The following is a 20,754-nucleotide window of genomic DNA, read 5'->3' on the forward strand; positions in this document are numbered from 1 at the left end:
AGTGCCTAGGGCCCAGATGTTTAAAAGGGGCTCTTTCAGATGTGAGGTACAATTTTGCCTGGTAAATCAGCTGATGACAGAAAGAGGGAGGGCAGAACAGAGCCATAGCTGCCCACGGTGGGTTGTTTTTGTTACCCATCTTCTGTGCATTCTCTTCCAATTGGCAAGAATTGGTGAGCAGAGCTTCTTACCTGCTGGGCCGCATTTGTGGAAGTTTTAATATTTATCAGTGGCATAGCCACCACCCAGCAGCGATGTGGCTGGCGGGGATACCCAAGCCCCGCCAGCTGAAGACTCCAATCTCTCCCTGATGATCAGAGGGTCTCTTAACTGCATTTCCCCAAATCCCGCCACCTTTTAACTCCTTCTATTCTTTGCCGGCAGCGAGCAGGAACTTGTACCTACTGCCTTCCCTGTGACGCAACGTCATGTTCACGGGACCAGGATGTTGCATCAGAGGGAAGGCTCAGGGCTGGCATGAGCCTCAGATGTGAGTCACTGCTTGCTTCTGGTGAAGAAGAGAAGAACTTAAAATGTACTGGGGGGGGGGGGCTTGTGGGAGTGCAAAGAGAGCCCTGATCACTGTGTGTATGTGGGAGGGGGGGGGGGGGAGAGGATGGGAGGAAGAGATGCTGGGCAGGGGCAGGGTTTTCAAACCCACCCACTTTGGGCTCAAGTCCGCTCAAAATTGGGTGTCTGGCTACACCCCTGATATTTATATTACATTGAGCAGCCAATGCACTTGTTTAGCTAAGGCCTACCAAAGCATTAATCCTGCTCTGGGTGTTGGGAAGGGCAGGTCCTGTCTGCAAGTGAACTCATGGGAGAGCTGAGAACCCAGAAGGGCAATACAGGAATTACTTGGCCCAAGTGATTGAGGGTAAATACAAGCTTTGGTGTGTGGAGAATACACAACACACCAAAGGAAAGTGCAGTTCTAACAAAACATTTATTCAGTGCTCATAGCCAACATTGTAGCTCCCAAACAGATATTTTGTTAGGTTGTCATTTGAAATTAATCTGAAACAATTTGATATTTGAATGTGAAAACTTTACAAGGGAACGTTGTGCTGCTTGAGATGTTGGTATGGATGGGATGATGCACCTTTGGCATACCCTAAATGTTGAGCCAGCACCAGTGCAAGTGCAGGATTATGAATGGCTGTTGTAGTCCAAGCCACTGTCTGAAAGCAGACTGGCCTCCTGCCAACCTGTGATAGGTAATTAGACCAGAGACAGACCAGAAGGCCATTGAATCCGATTCTGACCTTCTTCTAAGTGCCTGACGTCTGCATGAGCTTATTTTCTTAGTGCCTCTGTGTCTCGCTGCAGATGAGATGAGCGAGAGTCGGCAGACGCATGTGACACTTCACGACATTGACCCACAAGCACTGGAGCAGCTAGTACAATATGCCTACACTGCTGAAATCGTGGTGGGGGAAGGAAATGTACAGGTAAAGATTGAGTGCTAATCCCCTGATGCCTCTGTCTTTTGTGGTAGAAGGTTGTCATAGTTCAAAGGTGGGGGTGTAGAAGAGGCCAGAGCACCTAGGAATACTCTCTATGGGGGGGAGCTAAGTGTATATAAGCACCCAGTCCCAACAACCTGTTTTAGGGGATGATAAAAGCCAGTAAGCCTGTGTTTTGTTATCCAGGACAGGGAAGAAGCTCAGGTCATGGAATCCTTAGCTATGGATAATTGTAATGCTAAAAAAACCCACCTTTTTGATGCTGCTTTTAACTCCTAACCCCTATTCACTTGGTCAGAACCCTTATTTTATCATCCTTACTTTAATATTCCCTTATCTCTTGTTTGTCCTGTTTGTCTGTCGAGCAGGGACTGTCTCTTCATGTTCAAGTGTACAGCGCTGCGTATAGAAATGATAAGTAGTAGTAGTAATCACCCCCCCCTTCCCAGTCATTACATGACAGTGACAGAGGCAGTTCCCACAGCGGGGAGGGGGGGGGGGGTTGCTGAGACAGTTAACATGCTTTGCATTTATTGAGAAAGTGAAAAAGCAGTGGTGATGACAAGACCCTCCTGACTCTTTTGCTTCTCCCTAGACACTTCTTCCTGCTGCCAGCCTGCTGCAGCTAAATGGAGTGCGGGATGCTTGCTGTAAATTTCTCCTCAGCCAACTGGACCCATCTAACTGCCTGGGTATCCGGGGCTTCGCTGACACCCACTCCTGCAGTGACCTCCTAAAGTCTGCTCATAAATATGTCCTCCAGCACTTTGTGGAGGTGTCCAAGACAGAGGAGTTCATGCTTCTGCCCCTGAAGCAGGTAAGAGGCAGCCCCCCCCCCTGCATGCCAACCAACATAGTTATTCTAGAACTGAGAAACCCCCTTGTGAATATACCTCATTCATACCTCCCTGCTGTTCCATTACTGAGCCTCCACCCCAGTGTATCTCATTCCTGCTCTGTTATTACAATACCGAGATCCTCACACAGGCCCTGATGCGCAGAAGCAAATGTGGGTGCTAGAGGCCATTAGCACCTTACTAGCACCCGCGTTTGCCAGTGCACCAAGCTCAGAGGCCCCCCCCCCCCCCCCCCCCACTGTAGGGAATAATAAGCGCACCAAGGGATAACACAAATGAGGTCCTTCCCTATTCCTCCCACCCCCATGCTCAAAAAACAGTGTAGCTAACTAGGGTGCCCATACCACAGGAAACCCTATGCCAGCTCAGAGCTGGTGTTAGGGTTTCCAAAGAAGCGGTGAGCAGTCAAGAGGCAGGTTTCCAAACACTGTTCTGCAAGTAGATCTTCTGCCCCCTGTCTGCTCTCTCCCCACCTCGCCTGCAACAAACAAAATCTGGGGAGAGTGTTTCTTCCTCCTTCTCCCTCCCTGTACAGCAAGCTTCCTTTGCTCATAAAGCATGTCTACAGGAGGATGGGATATGGGTCATGGTTAGAGTGAAGTGCTGGGAGAGGCCGTCACATTCTAAGCAGAAGGTGAAAGAGGAGTTCAAGATTTGCTTTCCGATTGGCTGCCGCGTGGAGGGCCAGGGTCAGAACATTCGAGCCGCAGCTGCCGTAGGTAAGCCTTGGGAAGCCTTCGCTCTGGTCTTGTGCGAATATGCTGGGCACGTTTCCCACCCCCCCCCCCCCCCCCCCTTACTTCCCAGTGCTCAGTGCTAACAGCACACATAAAATTTGCATACATTAGTGCTGATCATCGGGACGTTCTTTTTCAGCAGTGTAATTGCAGTATTTTCCGGTGCTGTTTTGTACAGCACTGGAGTTTGGAGCATCTGCCTCAGAGAGCTCATCAGTACACATTATTCCTGTCCTTTAGCATCCTTTCATTCCTGTCCCCCAGTCTCCCTTTTTGCCTTTCTGCGGCCAGACATGCTCAGCATATCACTTTCTTTTTGTAGTCTGAAAGGAGAGTACCATCCTGCTTAGTTAAGTTTTGTCACAGCAGGTTAAAGGACTGGTGTATGTGCACAGAGCTCATGGCAGGAATGCTGCCAGCAACAGACAAGATTTTGTACCTGGTGTTAACCCAGAGTAAGCACTGTCTGCCACTTTTCTCTGGGGGAGGAATCGGAGGCTGTCTGGTGACAGAGCATCTCTTCCTGCTTCCCTCCTCCACATTGAACCTCTTCATTCTCTGGATCCAGCTGTACCGCAGAGAGCCAGTTTCTTAGCAACCAGCTGGAGAGAGCTCCTTATCTGGCACGGCACGCACCAACCTCCCAGCGGCTAGCAGGACCGCTGTAGGATCTTTGCGCTGAAGAGGGCTTGTGTTGTGTGTCTCACCTCGGGCTCTGTGGCAGCAGGCACTTTCTCTTTTTGTGAATCTCACTTCCAGCCCTGACTAGAAAACATCTCTAATTGTTATCTCTTCCCAGTATTAATATCCCACATATACTCAGTACGTGGACACTCTTCCCTCTGATCCATTACTGACCCAGTGTCCCAACCAGATGCTGAGTGGACACTCCTTCCGAGCCAGTATGAACCCAGTGTCCTGTCCCAGAGCTTCCAAGTAATCCAGTTCTAGAAGGGAGCGTGTAGGTTAGTCCTGGATTTCTGACAGCCCTATTGTGGTGCATTATGGGACCTGCTGTACTGATTTCAAAGGTAGAATTGGGGCTACAATCCCCACGTAGTTTTGGAATGTAAGTTCAGAACCAGAACTAGACAAAAGATCTTCCTCCTGTAACTGGGTACTTGGGCAGCTCTGGGTGTTAGGAGACATTTCTCCCTCTGAACCGGTACTGACCCAGTGTTCCAGCATGGTGTTAGAAGGTACACCTCCCTCTGATCCGGTACTGACCCAGTATTCCGGCCTGGTGTTAGGAGACATTTCTCCCTCTGAACCGGTACTGACCCAGTGTTCCAGCATGGTGTTAGAAGGTACACCTCCCTCTGATCCGGTACTGACCCAGTATCCTGGCCTGGTGTTAGGAGACATTTCTCCCTCTGAACCGGTACTGACCCAGTGTTCCAGCATGGTATTAGAAGGTACACCTCCCTCTGATCCGGTACTGACCCAGTATCCCGGCCTGGTGTTAGGAGACATTTCTCCCTCTGAACCGGTACTGACCCAGTGTTTCAGCATGGTGTTAGAAGGTACACCTCCCTCTGATGCAGGTCTGACCCAGTATCCTGGCCTGGTGTTAGACATTTCTCCCTCTGAACTGACCAAATGTCCTAATGTAGTACTGTTTGTTTGTTTTTTATTTGTACCCCGCGCTTTCCCACTCATGGCAGGCTCGATGTGGCTTAGGTACTTATTTGTACCTGGGGCAATGGAGGGTTAAGTGACTTGCCCAGAGTCACAAGGAGCTGCCTATGCCTGCAGTGGGAATCGAACCCAGTTCCCCAGGACCAAAGTCCACCACTCTAACCACTAGGCCACTCCTCCACTCACTGTGTGAGAAGAAGTATCCGGTGACCTGCATTAGTCATAATTTGAAAAGCATCTTGGTAGGAGAGAATGCCACATGACTCTTCCTGCCTCTCTTCTTTCCAGGTGCTGGACCTTATCTCCAGTGACAGTCTGAATGTTCCCTCAGAAGAGGAGGTGTACAGAGCTGTGCTGAACTGGGTGAAACATGATGTGGACAGCAGGCGACAGCATGTTCCCCGGGTGAGGGCTGGACCCCAAGCTTTGTGCTCTGAAGGAGAGAGGACTCTCTCAATAGCAACAGTGATACATTTTATAATCCATGTTTTATGCAAACAGCTTTTTTGTCTGGTAATATGCATCTGGTCATGTCCGGAAAGACATCCTGGCATGGTGCATCTGTGGGAGGGCTGCAGTTGGCATAGTTCATACAACCACCCCCATCCCGAATAGGTACAGAGATGCCAAGTTACCCAGTTCCAGGCTGGAGACATTTTGGTTTTGTACTTATATCTTAATAAAACATGGAAAAGAAAATAAGATGATACCTTTTTTATTGGACATAACTTAATACATTTCTTGATTAGCTTTCGAAGGTTGCCCTTCTTTGTCAGATCGGAAAACGAAGAAGGGCAACCTTCGAAAGCTAATCAAGAAATGTATTAAGTTATGTCCAATAAAAAAGGTATCATCTTATTTTCTTTTCCATGTTTTATTTTGTTTAATTTCTATTGATAACCTTTCTAAGAGTGGACTAACACGGCTACCACACCTCTGTACTTATATCTGAAAGCAGTGTGAGATTCGTAGTACCTGATCCTGCCCATTGAAATCAGTGCTGCAAGACCCATAATGCACCAGGATGGGGTGGTCAGAAATCCAGGACTGTTCTAAAATCTCCAGCCTTCAGCTGAATAACTTGGCATCTCTGGTTCTGATACCTGTATTCTAGTAGCAAGGTTTTCAAGTCCTGCTTACCACACTTCAGGTTCTTACCTCCTTACAGGCAGTCACAGATCTCTTACAGGAGTTCAGCTGTTTTTTTTCCTGTAGTGAGCTCATGCAGAGATTGTCTGTTATCCTCTGTCGCTTCCTAACTTTTGGTTGCATGTCTGGCCACAGGATAATGCAAACTGTTGTGATTAGTTGGTTTGAGGCAGCCTGGGATAATTCAGCAGCTGTCATTCAGTGCTAGTCTGATTTCTATTGCAATCCCATGCCAGGCAATCCTGCTCAGCATCTGAGTATGTCAAGGCAAGCACATAGGTTCTGATAGTAGCCAACCTGTTTTACTCTTTTGGCAGATGCCATTTATAATGAAAGTCTAGTGCCCTCTCCTGGTAAAATGCAGTACTGCGGCTAAACAGCATTATGAATATTCATAGTAACATAGTAAATACATGAAGGTTTTTTTTTACACACAGGAAAATGTGTGCACATGCAGAGAGCAATTTGTAAAGTCATTCATAAGAGTAAATAGCTCTGCTGAAAATGTCTCTCCTCAGACTATTTAAGAGGGCAGATGTTTAACTGTGGGGAAAAAGATGCAGTCCTTGGGACCTGTTTAGGTTGCTGTCATTTGCAAGTATAGCAGATGTTTTTAACGCACATCCCTTGCATGTGCTAATTTTGAAAGTGAAATGGTGTAGGTATTTTTTTGTGAAAATGTACATATCCTACATGCATTCAAAGTGCCTGCATAGTTTGCAACTAACCTATTTGAAAATTGCTTCCATATTGGAAACACACTAACAGATACAAAAGGACAACAAAGTACAGAAACATGCTGCCTGCAGAAACTTTCAGCTGATTCCCAGGGCTTTTGTTTAGTGCCCGGTGGAGGTGGGGGGGGCGGGCAGGCAGGTGTCTGGAATGATGCATCTCTTGTCTTACAGCTGATGAAATGTGTGCGCCTACCCCTGCTGAGTCGTGACTTTCTGATGGGGAATGTGGACACGGAGCTGCTGGTGAGGCATCACTCGGAGTGCAAGGACCTGCTGATTGAAGCCCTGAAATACCACCTCATGCCTGAGCAGAGAGGGGTGCTGAGTAACAGCCGCACCCGTCCCCGCCGCTGTGAGGGGGCCAGCACTGTGCTCTTTGCTGTTGGTAAGGAGTGGGAAGGCTGTGGTGTCCTTGGCTGCATGTCCAGTATCAGAGGCGTCAGGAATTTCTTCTTCCTGTCAGCTCCACATGTAGGCAGATGTCTGGGTGTTTATTTTTGCATGCTACATTTAAATGAAATGATATTTCTTTTATTGTGCATTCTGTGACTGTCATGATATGTCCTGGTGTTTCTGGTACAGTTTGGGGGCATTTTCAGACCCCTCCAAGGGAACAGATTGTACAACAGCTGCTACTATTACTACTACAACTTGCTATTTCTGTAGCCCTACTAGACATACACAGCGCTGTACACATACGTGTCAGATGCAAACACAGAGGCACTTCTGGTCTGCAGCGCAATTAAGCGTACACAATAGCAGATTAGGTTCAAAAGTAGACTTTATCGAACAACTTGACATGGTCCACGTTTTGCTCTCAAGAGGCAAATACAGTAATAAAATATACGTAAGCATAAAAAAATCTACATAGACATAAAAATCTCAATTAAAATAACACACAAACACAAATAGTGTGAGGGCACTGGATGACATGTATATTGTTACATTTTATTCTTTACATGCATCTCTAGCCCCCATACATTAGTTTTAACAGCAAGGGTAAACTCATGCTTGACTTTATTCAAACGTAATTTGCATCAAAGAAAAAATCCTTGATGATAAAATATATGAAACGTGGCTTTGTAGTTTATGCAAAATGGTAATCAATTTAAGCTCCTATTCTCAAGCATCTCTATGATGTATTTATTTATTTATTTGTTGCATTTGTATCCCACATTTTCCCACCTATTTGCAGGCTCAATGTGGCTTACAATATGCCGTAGTGGCGATCGCCATTATCGGAATGAGAAATACAGAGTGGTATTGCATTAAAGTTCATAAGTGACAGAGTACTTTAAGCAGTCAGGTATAGAGAGTTTATTTCCGGACTGAGAAATAAAGTGGTATTGCGTTAAAGTTCAATGGTGAAAGTAAATTAAGCAATCAAGTATCGAGGGTTTAAACAGCAGTATGCTCGAAATAGAGAAATTGCAGCTTTTTATGCCTATGTAGGATTTTATTATTACTGTACTTATTGGTATATTATTTGAACAGATTTTAAGCTATTGTATTTTTACACCTGAGGCAGCCCTTTTGAGGGCAAAATGTGGACCATGTCAGGTTGTTGAATAAAGTCTACTTTTGAAGCCGATCTGCTGTTGTGTACATATACGTTAGAGACAGCACTTGCATAACCAAACTTACAGTCTATTCAAGACTAGCAAAAAGGGAATGATTAAAACAAAGTAGTATTAATATAACAGCAACTCCAGCAGTGGAGAGGTAGGGCCAGTGCTGGCATTTTTATGGTCTGTGTCACAAAACTAGCAGACTTCATTACCAGAGAATGTTATAAAAACAGTTAACTTAGCAGGTTTTTAAAAAGGTTTGGATAATTTCCTAAAAGAAAAGTCCATAAGCTGTTAAGATGGACTTGGGAAAATCCACTCCTTATTTCTTGATGGACCTTTGGTCTGTCCCAGTATGGCAACACTTATGTTCTTATGATCAAGTGTTGCATATTTATACCACATTCACACTGTAAGCTATGAATGTGGGTAATGTATATCTCAGAGGGGAGGGGAAGAAAGTAAAATGTTGTTAGTTATACTGTTAGATTGTTGCTTTAATCATGAATTAATATTGAATGTAGTGGAGGAGTGGCCTAGTGGTTAGGGTGGTGGACTTTGGTCCTGGGGAACTGAGGAACTGAGTTCGATTCCCACTTCAGGCACAGGCAGCTCCTTGTGACTCTGGGCAAGTCACTTAACCCTCCATTGCCCCATGTAAGCCGCATTGAGCCTGCCATGAGTGGGAAAGCGCGAGGTACAAATGTAACAAAAATAAAATAGATACTATTGGAGATTCTACACGGAATGTTGCTACTATTGGAGAGTCTACATGGAATGTTGCTACTATTGGAGATTCTACATGGAATGTTGCTATTACACTAGCAACATTCCATGTAGAAGGCTGCGCAGGCTTCTGTTTCTGTGAGTCTGACGTCCTGCACGTACGTGCAGGACGTCAGACTCACAGAAGCAGAAGCCTGCGCGGCCACATTGGTGATCCGCAAGGGCTGACTTCTACATGGAATGTTGCTATTCCACTAGTGTAGAATCTCAAATAGTAGCAACAGTGGAGGAGTGGCCTAGTGGTTAGGGTGGTGGACTTTGGTCCTGAGGAACTGAGTTTGATTCCCACTTCAGGCACAGGCAGCTCCTTGTGACTCTGGGCAAGTCACTTAACCCTCCATTGCCTGCCGCATTTGAGCCTGCCATGAGTGGGAAAAGCGCGGGGTACAAATGTAACAAAAAAAATGTGACTGTTGGGCAGACTGGATGGACTGCACAGGTCTTTATCTGCTGTCATTTATTGCTATGTTACAGTATGGCCAAAATGCCATGAAACATCTTAACAGGCAGTAGAGGGGACATGTGCAGCTGAGACACATAGAAAAGATGAGTGAGAGACAAAGGCATTGGCATAAAAAAGAAAGTGGGTGGCTGAAGAAGTTATGCGCAGCTGGTCTTGGAAATTGTGCGGTAAGCTAGTCCTGATGTGGGGTCAATGACTGGCTGGACAGTCGCCACAGCTATTAAAGTTTTAGGAGAAGAGCCAGTTTTTCACATGCTTCCTGAAGTAGAGGAGGTCTTGAAGTAGGCATAACCCTCCTGTGGTGAGTTCCAGAGTGTGGGACTACTGTTCACAAGGATCAGTAGTGAATATTGGTTGTGGAATTTCCTTTGGTGTGGGGCCATAGAGGCCTCAGACGTGTGCAGTGGGATAACCTATTCTTTAAGTGTTCTGGCCCATTTCCTGCAAGGGCTTTAAAGACGAGAGCTAGTTTTAAATTTGGCCCTATGGGGTACTGGAAGTCAATAAAAATTTTGCTGGAAGGGTGTGATATATTTATGCCATTTGATCTCTGGCGTTAGTACATAAGTACATAAGTAGTGCCATACTGGGAAAGACCAAAGGTCCATCTAGCCCAGCATCCTGTCACCGACAGTGGCCAATCCAGGTCAAGGGCACCTGGCACGCTCCCCAAACGTAAAAACATTCCAGACAAGTTATACCTAAAAATGCGGAATTTTTCCAAGTCCATTTAATAGCGGTCTATGGACTTGTCCTTTAGGAATCTATCTAACCCCTTTTTAAACTCCGTCAAGCTAACCGCCCGTACCACGTTCTCCGGCAACGAATTCCAGAGTCTAATTACACGTTGGGTGAAGAAAAATTTTCTCCGATTCGTTTTAAATTTACCACACTGTAGCTTCAACTCATGCCCTCTAGTCCTAGTATTTTTGGATAGCGTGAACAGTCGCTTCACATCCACCCGATCCATTCCACTCATTATTTTATACACTTCTATCATATCTCCCCTCAGCCGTCTCTTCTCCAAGCTGAAAAGCCCTAGCCTTCTCAGCCTCTCTTCATAGGAAAGTCGTCCCATCCCCACTATCATTTTCGTCGCCCTTCGCTGTACCTTTTCCAATTCTACTATATCTTTTTTGAGATACGGAGACCAGTACTGAACACAATACTCCAGGTGCGGTCGCACCATGGAGCGATACAACGGCATTATAACATCCGCACACCTGGACTCCATACCCTTCCTAATAACACCCAACATTCTATTCGCTTTCCTAGCCGCAGCAGCACACTGAGCAGAAGGTTTCAGCGTATCATCGACGACGACACCCAGATCCCTTTCTTGATCCGTAACTCCTAACGCGGAACCTTGCAAGACGTAGCTATAATTCGGGTTCCTCTTACCCACATGCATCACTTTGCACTTGTCAATATTGAACTTCATCTGCCACTTGCACGCCCATTCTCCCAGTCTCGCAAGGTCCTGGTGCATATTCTTTGTGGTCAGACCAATTTTACAGGACATTTACAGTAGTGCAGATATGATGTTACCAATGGACCACTGCAATCAAACTCATTTTCTAGATGTGTGGAGAGAAATTTCATTGTAGCTGGTGAGAGAAGTAGGGCTGGCTCTGCCACTAGGAGAACCTGGCCTCCACCTAGGGTTGCAGAATTTGAGGCACAACTGTATGATGATGAAAGGCAGTGAAAGTTTGTAAAGTAAAATCTTTTCATTGGAGTCCATTGGAATGGCCTGAGGTTTCAACTGTTCACATGACGGAAACACACAGAGCCCTCCATCAGTCGATGTTTATCATTTCAGCCATACTTTGTCATGCTGTGTTTCATACGTACAGGACTCCATGTTGCTGTTGAGCGGAGGGAATGTCTGTCATGCCTCAGTTCTGTTCCTTGTGCTTGTTCTAGGGGGTGGGAGCCTGTTCGCCATCCATGGGGACTGTGAGGCTTACGACACTCGGACAGACCGATGGCACATGGTAGCCTCCATGTCAACCCGTCGAGCCAGAGTGGGTGTGGCAGCAATTGGAAACAAGCTGTACGCCGTAGGAGGGTAAGGAGGCACAAGCTAATGGTGGGGATTTTAAGTATGCCCGTCCATGTCTTAGAAACTGCAAAATCAGGTAATGTACCCATCAGAGCAGTGTACAGACAGCAGGTCTGAACTGTACGATGACCTTATGAGATGTACAGAAGGCTTTTAAAAACATCTGACTAACTGAACAGCATTACCCACAGCTGGAACTTGCAGAACCCAAATCCTCTGGCAGGCCTATACCTTTCCGTCACCCAAGCCCCACATAGTTTGTCCTTTCCTGGTCACTCTACCTATAGACCATTGCTTCCCAAGTCAGTCTTGGGATTTTCAGGATATTCACAATGAATATGCATGAAAAATATTTGCATATAATTGAGACAGCGTATGCAAATAGATGTCTACCATATTTATCGTGGGTATCCTGACTAGTAAGGAGGTACTGCAGGATCGGCTTGGGAGCCACTGCTATAGGCACCATGTCAGGCTATATGACTAAATTTTAATAAAAATGTACAGTCAATGGCATAGCCAGGAATTTTTTCTTTTCTTTTTTTTTTTTTTTGAGGGGATGCATCTTCCTTTCTGCCTTCCCAGCTCCCACCTGCCCCCCTGGTACCTTAAAATCATCTGTGTTACAGTCTTTGCCGTGGCAGCAGCAACCGTTCTGCCCTTCACAAAACAGAAAGTTATGTCAGAAATGGCAGGCCAGTTCAGAGAGGAAGTCCCAGCCTATGAGTGCCCCTGCCGCTGCCCAGGCAAAGACTGCAGCACAGATGATTTCAAGTTATGGCTGGGTCTGACAAGGGCTGCATACGCAACACAAGCACCTTGTATAAATACACCACTGTGAACAGTTACACAGGTTAGATGCAAAAGTTAACGTGCAGTAACTACGAAGCCTCTGTGGTAGTCGGTAGGGGTGTTCCCAGCATCTTGCCAAACAATTAGGGGATAATTCTCTATAGAGCAGCTAAAGTTAGGTGCTGCGATGATCCGTACTGAGCGCAATTACTCTATAAGCAGTTATGCATGTAAGTCCAGAGTTCTGCATCTAACTTTAGGCGTGAGCAGTGGCTGGTGTGAATGCTCACACCTAACTTTTGTCAATTGAGTTGCTGCTGGTATTCTATAACCTGTGCACAAAAGTCCACATTTACACATTGTTTCTTTGTACGTACAGCTCATTCTAAACTAGGGCTTGAATCTCCTGTCTTTCACAAGTACAACACTGCTACTGAAATGGCAGGCTGGCCCTTGGTGCTCTAACATGGCCATGAGTTTGCTCTTCAAGTTGATAAAGGTGTTTTTGAGGTGGGGGTGTAGGGAAAAGTTTAGAAAATCGAAATCCGTGATGGTCGTGCAGGGCACTTCTCTGAAATCAGACCACTTGACATGGAATGACCCAGACCTAACTGTTAGCACAAGTACTTAACGCTGTCTCAATGGCTGGCATAAATGCTCAGGCCTAACTGTAGACAGTTACGCGCACTGGTTATAGAATACAGTACTAACTGTCTGACCTGCCCCTGACCCGCCCTTACCCCTTCCCAGTCCATGTCCCCACTATGGATTTTCTATGCTCAATTTGTAGAATACTGACTAAAGGCAGTTCTGCAAGTAACTGCAAATTAGTGCCAATAAGCGCAAATTAACACATAGCCAATTGTTGATGTCAATTAGCAGCTCATTAAACAAGTTATGCACATAACTGGCACTTTTCTATAACTTGTGCACAGTAAGTGTGAAATTGTGCAAGCAAGTTTATAGAATTAGAAGATTAATGCAGGACAATTAGCGAAGTGTGTGCTACAGTCCAAGTAAATGCCTATTTAACACACTTGTCACCCATCTATTTGAGGTGCCTTGATTTTAGGTGGGAAAGAGCATGCATATATGTAACACCAGCTCAAGGGCTGGAATTTGCACTTGTATGCAAGTAAATTAAAGAAATTTATAATCTGTGTTTGTAAGGGCAGACTCCACCCATGATGTGCCCAAACTCCACCCCATCCATGCTCACAGTGAAAGACACTACATGACACCTTTCATGTACTTTAATGCCAGCCAGTATTTTACAAGACAACATTTATACACAAGTGGCTAAAATACTAGCACTTTTGTGCATTCTTAGCTTCTATAACCAGGCGACTCCTTATAAAGTAAGAAACTCCATATTCAGGTTTGTGTGCACTGTCAAGCTTCTGCTTTAAGCACTAGCATAGGTCCATGTTAACAGTATTTTATATCCAGGTGCCTAGTTTAGGCAGCAAAATCAAACTTCATTTATAAAGAAAAGGAGTCACATTTTTCTTGTAAAATACTAACCTAAGGTGCAAAAAAATGCACCTTCATTTAAGATGTTGTCACTTACACCAGCCCTATAGCAGATCGTTCTTAGGTTTAGCATGAACAGGCATAAATAGCATTCCCTAACCCATGCGTGTACTGGCTTGTGCTGCCCATGCTCTTCCTATGTGTCATAATGTCCAGTATACACCCCAATCACTAGCAAATGATTCAAACAACTTCCACTCGAATCCCACAATGCACCAACTGGTATTCTTCTTAAGAGATTCAGTGCAACAAACTTTATAAATCCATTTTAGTCCATCACAAGAGCATTTCCACTTTTATTCGTTTTTACACATTTGGCGACCTCAGCAGTGCTCATTGCTCAAACCCAAAAGCATGGCAATGTACTCAGCACCAACTTCCTCATCGGCTCATCCGATTTTATAATTTTCTATGTAGTTATAATTTTCAAATTTTAAATTTTTTTACTTATCTCAATATGTCAGACCCAGGGATTTAATTGCCTTCCTATGTGCACGCCCACGGTGAAGACATGCGCCATGCAAATGACCTGCGTACTTTTACGCTGGTTGCATTTTATAAGAGATCATTTATGTATGTCACTACTTATTGCATTAATGACTAAAATATCAACATTTACATGTGTTTTTCGTGTCATATTACACCCTAATTCTAAAAGCTTGTGAGCACAATTTTATGCTTAGTACACAAAGCTCTGTGGGTGAGTTGTGTGTGTAACTTGGCATTAGACCAATTATTGGTTATAATTGGCTGTAATTGGCACTTGCTCATGTAACTGCCATTAGTTGGTATTCTATAAATGGTGCATGTAAAATCCAGAGCATGCAACTGCAAGGGGGGGCATAGGCGGGTCGTGGGTGTGTTAGCAGTTAGGCATATAAATGCTAGTTCTGTATTCTATAACCGGTGTGCATAACTGCCTACAGTTAATCACATTTATGTCGGCTGTTGAGATAGTATAAGTACTTTTGCCTAAAGTGGAGTGGAGGAGTGGCCTAGTGGTTAGAGCACCGGTCTTGCAATCTAGAGGTGGCTGGTTCAAATCCCATTGCTGTGCCTTCTGATATTGGGCAAGTCACTTAACCCTCCATTGCCTCAGGTACAAACTTAGATTGTGAGCCATCCTGGGACAGAGAAATATCCAGAGTACCTGAATGTAACTCACCTTGAGCTACTACTGAAAAAGATATGAGCAAAATCTAAATAAATATTTGAGATTCTACATGGAATGTTGGTACTATTTGAGATTCTACATGGAATGTTGCTGTGGCTACTATTAGAGATTCTGGAATGTTGCTACTAGTTGAGATTCTACATGGAATGAATGTTACTATTCCACTAGCAACATTCCATGTAGAAGCCTGGCCTTGCAGATCAGCAATGTGGCCGCGCAGGACGTCAGACTCGCAGAAACAGAAGCCTATGCGGCCACATTGCTGATCTGCAAGGGCAGGCTTCTACATGGAATGTTGCTAGTGGAGGAGTAGCCTAGTGGTTAGAGCACTGGTCTTGCAATCGTGGCCGGTTCAAATCCCACTGCTGCTCCTTGTGATCTTGGGCAAGTCACTTAACCCTCCATTGCCTCAGGTACAAATTTAGATTGTGAACCCTCCTGGGACAGAGAAATATCCAGAGTACCTGAATGGAACTCACCCTGAGCTACTACTGAAAAAGGTGTGAGCAAAATCTAAATAAATAAATAGTTAGGTACATAAATGTGGACTTACACTAGGATTCTGTAATGGAAATTGCACACACAATTGTCACCATAGAATTTGCACTTAGACAACCTATAGAGAATTACCCCCTAAGGGCTAGATTCTGTAAATCGTGTCCAACGATCAGCACCAAAATGATGCATGTTAAGCTAGAATTCTGTAAAGGGTGCACTGCTGAGAATGACCTTTACAGTATACTAGCTTAGAGAGTCTTTTACTAAAGATTAGCTTGCACTATCTCCAGCAGGCCCCATTTTATTCCTATGGGCTCTGCTGTGGATAACTCGAGCCACTCTCTAGTAAAAGACCACCTTAGTGCGCATTTTGCACCTAACTTTGGGAATGAGCATTTACACCTGCCAAAGGCTGGTATTTAGGCGCACAAAATCAGTTATTCTATCACATTGCCAGGAGCGCCCATCGGCCCATGCCCCTCCCATGGCCAAACCCCCATTGCAGTTGCATGCTATGTTATAGAATAAGGTGTAACGCAGATCGGCATGTAACTCCTAATTACTGCCAATTAAGTGCTTGTTGACACCAATAATTTATATCACCTAATTAGCTAATTAGTTTACACATGGATCTGCATTCATGTCATTATATTATATTGTTATCCACTTACCCACTTCTTAATCAACATAATTTTTGTATGAACCTTAATAGCAATAATTGTGAAATTCTTCTCCGTTAATATGATTGCCATAATATTCCTATGCACCTTATCTGTTATATATACACTCTGATTCTCTATTCCATCAATGTGATTGTAGTTGTATTATATTGTAAGCCACATTGAGCCTGCAAATAGGTGGGAAAATGTGGGATATAAATGCAGCAAAATAAATAAATTCCATGTGCTAAATTGCATACCCAATTGTGGGCAACCTGTACAGAATCCAGGGATAAGTTGAATGAGGTTTAGTAAAAGGGCCCCTTTCCATCCTCCTGAGCCTAAGGTGAGTCACTGCTTTTCTTAACTGTGGCACAGGCTCACCTGTCCGTGTGACAAATGTCCTTTATTCTCATTCTCTGAATACCACATCTTGAGCCTGCTCCTCTTGCTAAACGTATGGGCAGATGTTCAAAATTCCAGCACTAAAGTGAACAGCACCCACCCCATACCACAGGAACAGCTCAGCAACATATTGTTCCAATGCTCAGAGCTAATTGTCGCTTCTTCCTCTATAATATTAGCAAAATCCGCCCATTCCTCTCTGAACAGACCACCCGAACCCTCGTCCACTCACTCGTTACCTCTCGTCTTGACTATTGCAACCTTCTCCTTGCTGGTCTCCCGCTTAGCCACCTATCCCCCCTTCAATCTGTCCAAAATTCCGCTGCACGTCTTATCTACCGCGTGAACCGATACTCTCATATCACCCCTCTCCTCAAGTCGCTTCACTGGCTCCCGATTCACTACCGTATTCAGTTCAAGCTTCTCCTAATGACCTTCAAATGCACTCAATCTGCAGCCCCCCATTACCTCTCTACCCTCCTCTCCCCCTATGTCCCCACCCGTAACCTCCGCTCTCAGGACAAATCACTCCTATCTGTACCCTTCTCCACCACCGCTAACTCCAGACTCCGTCCCTTCTGCCTCGCATCACCTTATGCCTGGAACAGACTCCCCGAGCCCATACGTCATGCGCCCTCCCTGCCCATCTTTAAGTCCTTACTCAAAACCCATCTCTTCTCCCTTGCTTTTGGCGCCTAACCACCTTCCCCATTCATGATACACTGACTACATAGTTTGTTACCTTTAGATTGTAAGCTCTCTTGAGCAGGGACTGTCCTTCCCCATGTTTTAACTTGTACAGCGCTGCGTAACCCTAGTAGCGCTATAGAAATGCTAAGTAGTAGTAGTAATTGCATTCAAATTATATGCATATTAGGAGACAAAGTAAGGGGGAGGAACTGGCCTGGCACATGCTCACAAGAGTTTTGCAGTAAACGCAGCTGCTGTGTGCGTGCCCAGGCAAACCTGAAAGTGAAGCATACATCGGTGCCATGTTTCTTCGCCTTTAAACGTAAGCGTTTCCATTTTTTAAAATTTGAATGGCTTTTATTTAAGCGCAAAAAACAGGCGCCAACATGTGCTTTCACTTTCGGTTTTACTCGGACTTGCACACATTTGTTTTTCATTGCCAGTGCTTAGAGTCTTGCATGAGCTTCCTTCTGCTTCCCAAAAAAGTAAAAACTGACTGTTTTAAAGTGAAAAATCCAGAATAAATGCTCTCTTGAAAACCTTCAACTCCACCTCCAAGTTGGTGGTAAATTTCCAACGTTAAGGGCAGTGTTTGTTCTCTGAGCATTGGGAGGAATACAAGTTCCTTCTCTTCATGATGTTCATTTGCAAACAGTTTGTTCTCATATTTTTCTCTTTCTTGGTCTCACGTTGTGGAATGCTCTTTCGCTGTCTTTGCGTCAAATTTCTTCCTTGCCTTTGTTTAGGAAGCAGTTGAAGGCTTCGTTGTTTGATAAAGGTTTTTTTTGGATAGCAGGGAGTTTAGGTTTGATTGTCTTGTGCTAGTTAAATGCATTTACAGCGATGATTGCATTTTTTATTTGTTCAGCTAGTTTGCATTTTAATTTTTATTTTTTTATTATTTTACAATTTTATATAGTTGTAATGTCTTTGTTTTAATGATGTTTGTGATCATTATTATGTTTGTTTCATTGTAGCCTGCTCAGATGTTACGATGTGCGGGCTATAAATTTTGTTAAATAAATAAATACCAAATGACCTCATTAATATCCATTTGAATACATTTAAATACAATTTGTGATGATCTTTGGCATGCATGTTGTTCCCTCTAAACATTCTGCACATGCTAACAATGGTGTTAGTCTGGTGCTAATTGCCTTTAACGTCGGCATTAGATTTTGAGCATCAGGCTGTTAAGCAGGTAGATGTAAGTCCCTGTGTGTCCAGAGGTCGTTGTTTTGGCTTCTCCTGACTTGGATCTGTAGACCCCCAGCCTTTCACTAATATGCACTTTCCTTTCACCATGATACAGTTATGATGGTACTTCTGACCTGGCCACTGTGGAGTCATATGATCCAGTTACTAACTCTTGGCAGCCTGAGGTTTCCATGGGAACAAGACGCAGCTGTCTGGGAGTAGCGGTACTGCATGGCTTACTGTATGCTGCCGGGGGCTACGATGGCGCCTCTTGTTTAAACAGGTAAGAGGAGCCATCATTTAGTACTACAATATGCAGCGATTAGTATATCCCAATTTAATTAACTTGAAATGTACTTATAATCTGCTTTTCTGGTTCAAGGTGGATCACAGAAGAGTGGAGGAGTAGCCTAGTGGTTAGTGCAGCAGACTTTGATCCTGAGGAACTGGGTTCAATTCCCACTGCATCTCCTTGTAACTCTGGGCGAGTCACTTAATCCTCCATTGTCCCAAGTACAAATAAGTACCCGTATATACTATGTAAACCACTTTGAATGTAGTTGCAAAAACCACAGAAAGGTGGTATACCAAGTCCCATTCCCATATTGATATTTTAATATTTATATTTTGATTAATCATAATACTTTTACAGGAAAATATTATAATATCACATTTTTAATACAATTACAAATTCCTACAAATACTGTCAATTCTAAATAATCCATGAAACCAATGCACGATTATATATGATGACAAAAATGGTTATATCCCCACCTCAATTTGGGAAAACAACTATAATTTCAATTATTTTCTACATGTTTTTCTTATTTAATTACAGATTTAGATTTGATAGTAGAGTTCCCCAGATGGGGGTGCTTTATTCTGAGGAGTCCGATTATGCCTCCAGGCCAGTTCTGTATCTTTTGCTGATGGACTCACCAGACGATAGTGTTGCAGATACTGTGATAAATATGAAGGTGCTAAGTGATGACTAATGGCTTGAATAAGATCCTTAACCTAATCAGGAACCAAAGATGTGGACCTTTCCCAGATGTGTCCCCCATAATAATCTTTGCAGCAAAGTTTGTATAAGTTGGAGTTGCACCAATGTCCTTTGTGGGGGACCTAAAAAAAATGCAGTTGCACTATAGTCCAGATGGGAAAGGACTCTGGTTTTATAACTTGCCTTAACTGAGTGGATTTGTCTAAGCAATCTCAATTTAGTGAAAGCTTTGTGAACTACTAATGTTTTTCCGTAGCCAGCTTAAAATCTATAGTAACTCTCAGGCCTCCTGTCTTCTAAGAAACCCACCTTCCTATCCTTTCTTGGTCCTTCTACCCAGAGGAGATCCGTCTTCCCAGGATTTATTTTGAGGAGACTGGAACCCATCCAAGTATGAAGGGCCATCAAACAGGTATATAGTGATTTCTGTGTCCCAGCAGGGGAAGAAAGAGGTGGAGATCATCTGTGTAACGGTGAAAGGATATTCCCAAATAATCCTACCAAGCAGCTGCAAGGAAATATTGAACAGAGTAGGTGACACCACAACTCATGGTCCAGGAGTTAGAAATAACCAAACCTTGCTTTACCATACACTGCCTATTTGCCAAATATGAAGAGACCCAAGAGGCCACTGTTTCAGTGATCCCTGTATCATACAGCTGTCCAAGCAGTTTCCAATCGTACTCTATCCACTGGTAGGACTGGATTTACATATAAGCTAGACAAGCAACAGGAGGAGGCCTCTTACTAGAGGTGTGCACAGGAAACATAATCTGGTCCCCTCCCCACCCCCCAGTTAGTTTGGATCCTGTTCCCCATTCCCCATTATATTGCTACTGCTCTCTCACCATCCTCAGTTTTCTTTCTCGTTCCCATACCCAGCCCACATTTGAGTGATCTTGTAAATTCTAGAAAGACATTCTTGTTGTTAACACTTTATACTAAGCAACTAAATAAAAAAATTGAAGCAAACAACTAAGTACTCTAAGTAAGCTGTTTTCTTAAATATCAAAGTCTATAATGTTTTTGCTGTTCCACTGAGTTGACGCTAGAGATATGTATGGAGACATAATCTGGTCCCCATCCCCAGTCCATTTGGATCCATCCCCACCCCATTCTCAGTTTGTTCTTTTCCCTCCCCACCCCATCCCTGGCATAAGTGGGTCTTTTGTCACCAATACTGCTGATTCCCGCAGATTTCCCATATTCGTGGTCCCCATCCGTGTGCACGCCTCTACCTCATGCTTCACTAGCATGGAAAACTATTAAACCTAAAATGTATTTCCTGCTTAATCGAGGGGTCCTCTTAAATGTTAAAGCTTTGGAGCTGCAAG

The 20,754-nt window shown here is 44.2% G+C and overlaps 1 protein-coding gene across 2 annotated transcripts in view; it reads left to right on the forward strand.

Moving 5' to 3' along the window:
* The window catches only part of KLHL17 (kelch like family member 17), a 40,677-nt gene that overhangs the window by 6,972 nt on the left and 12,951 nt on the right, over positions 1 to 20,754 (forward strand). For both annotated transcript variants that reach the window (XM_030222516.1, XM_030222517.1), the window contains exons 3-8: positions 1,333 to 1,454; positions 2,065 to 2,286; positions 4,990 to 5,106; positions 6,759 to 6,972; positions 11,331 to 11,475; positions 18,533 to 18,700. In XM_030222516.1, coding sequence (XP_030078376.1) covers positions 1,333 to 1,454; positions 2,065 to 2,286; positions 4,990 to 5,106; positions 6,759 to 6,972; positions 11,331 to 11,475; positions 18,533 to 18,700 — 988 coding nt within the window. The remainder of the gene's footprint in view (positions 1 to 1,332; positions 1,455 to 2,064; positions 2,287 to 4,989; positions 5,107 to 6,758; positions 6,973 to 11,330; positions 11,476 to 18,532; positions 18,701 to 20,754) is intronic.

This window comes from Microcaecilia unicolor, chromosome 13 (genome assembly GCF_901765095.1).
Source record: "Microcaecilia unicolor chromosome 13, aMicUni1.1, whole genome shotgun sequence".
Taxonomy (NCBI): domain Eukaryota; kingdom Metazoa; phylum Chordata; class Amphibia; order Gymnophiona; family Siphonopidae; genus Microcaecilia; species Microcaecilia unicolor.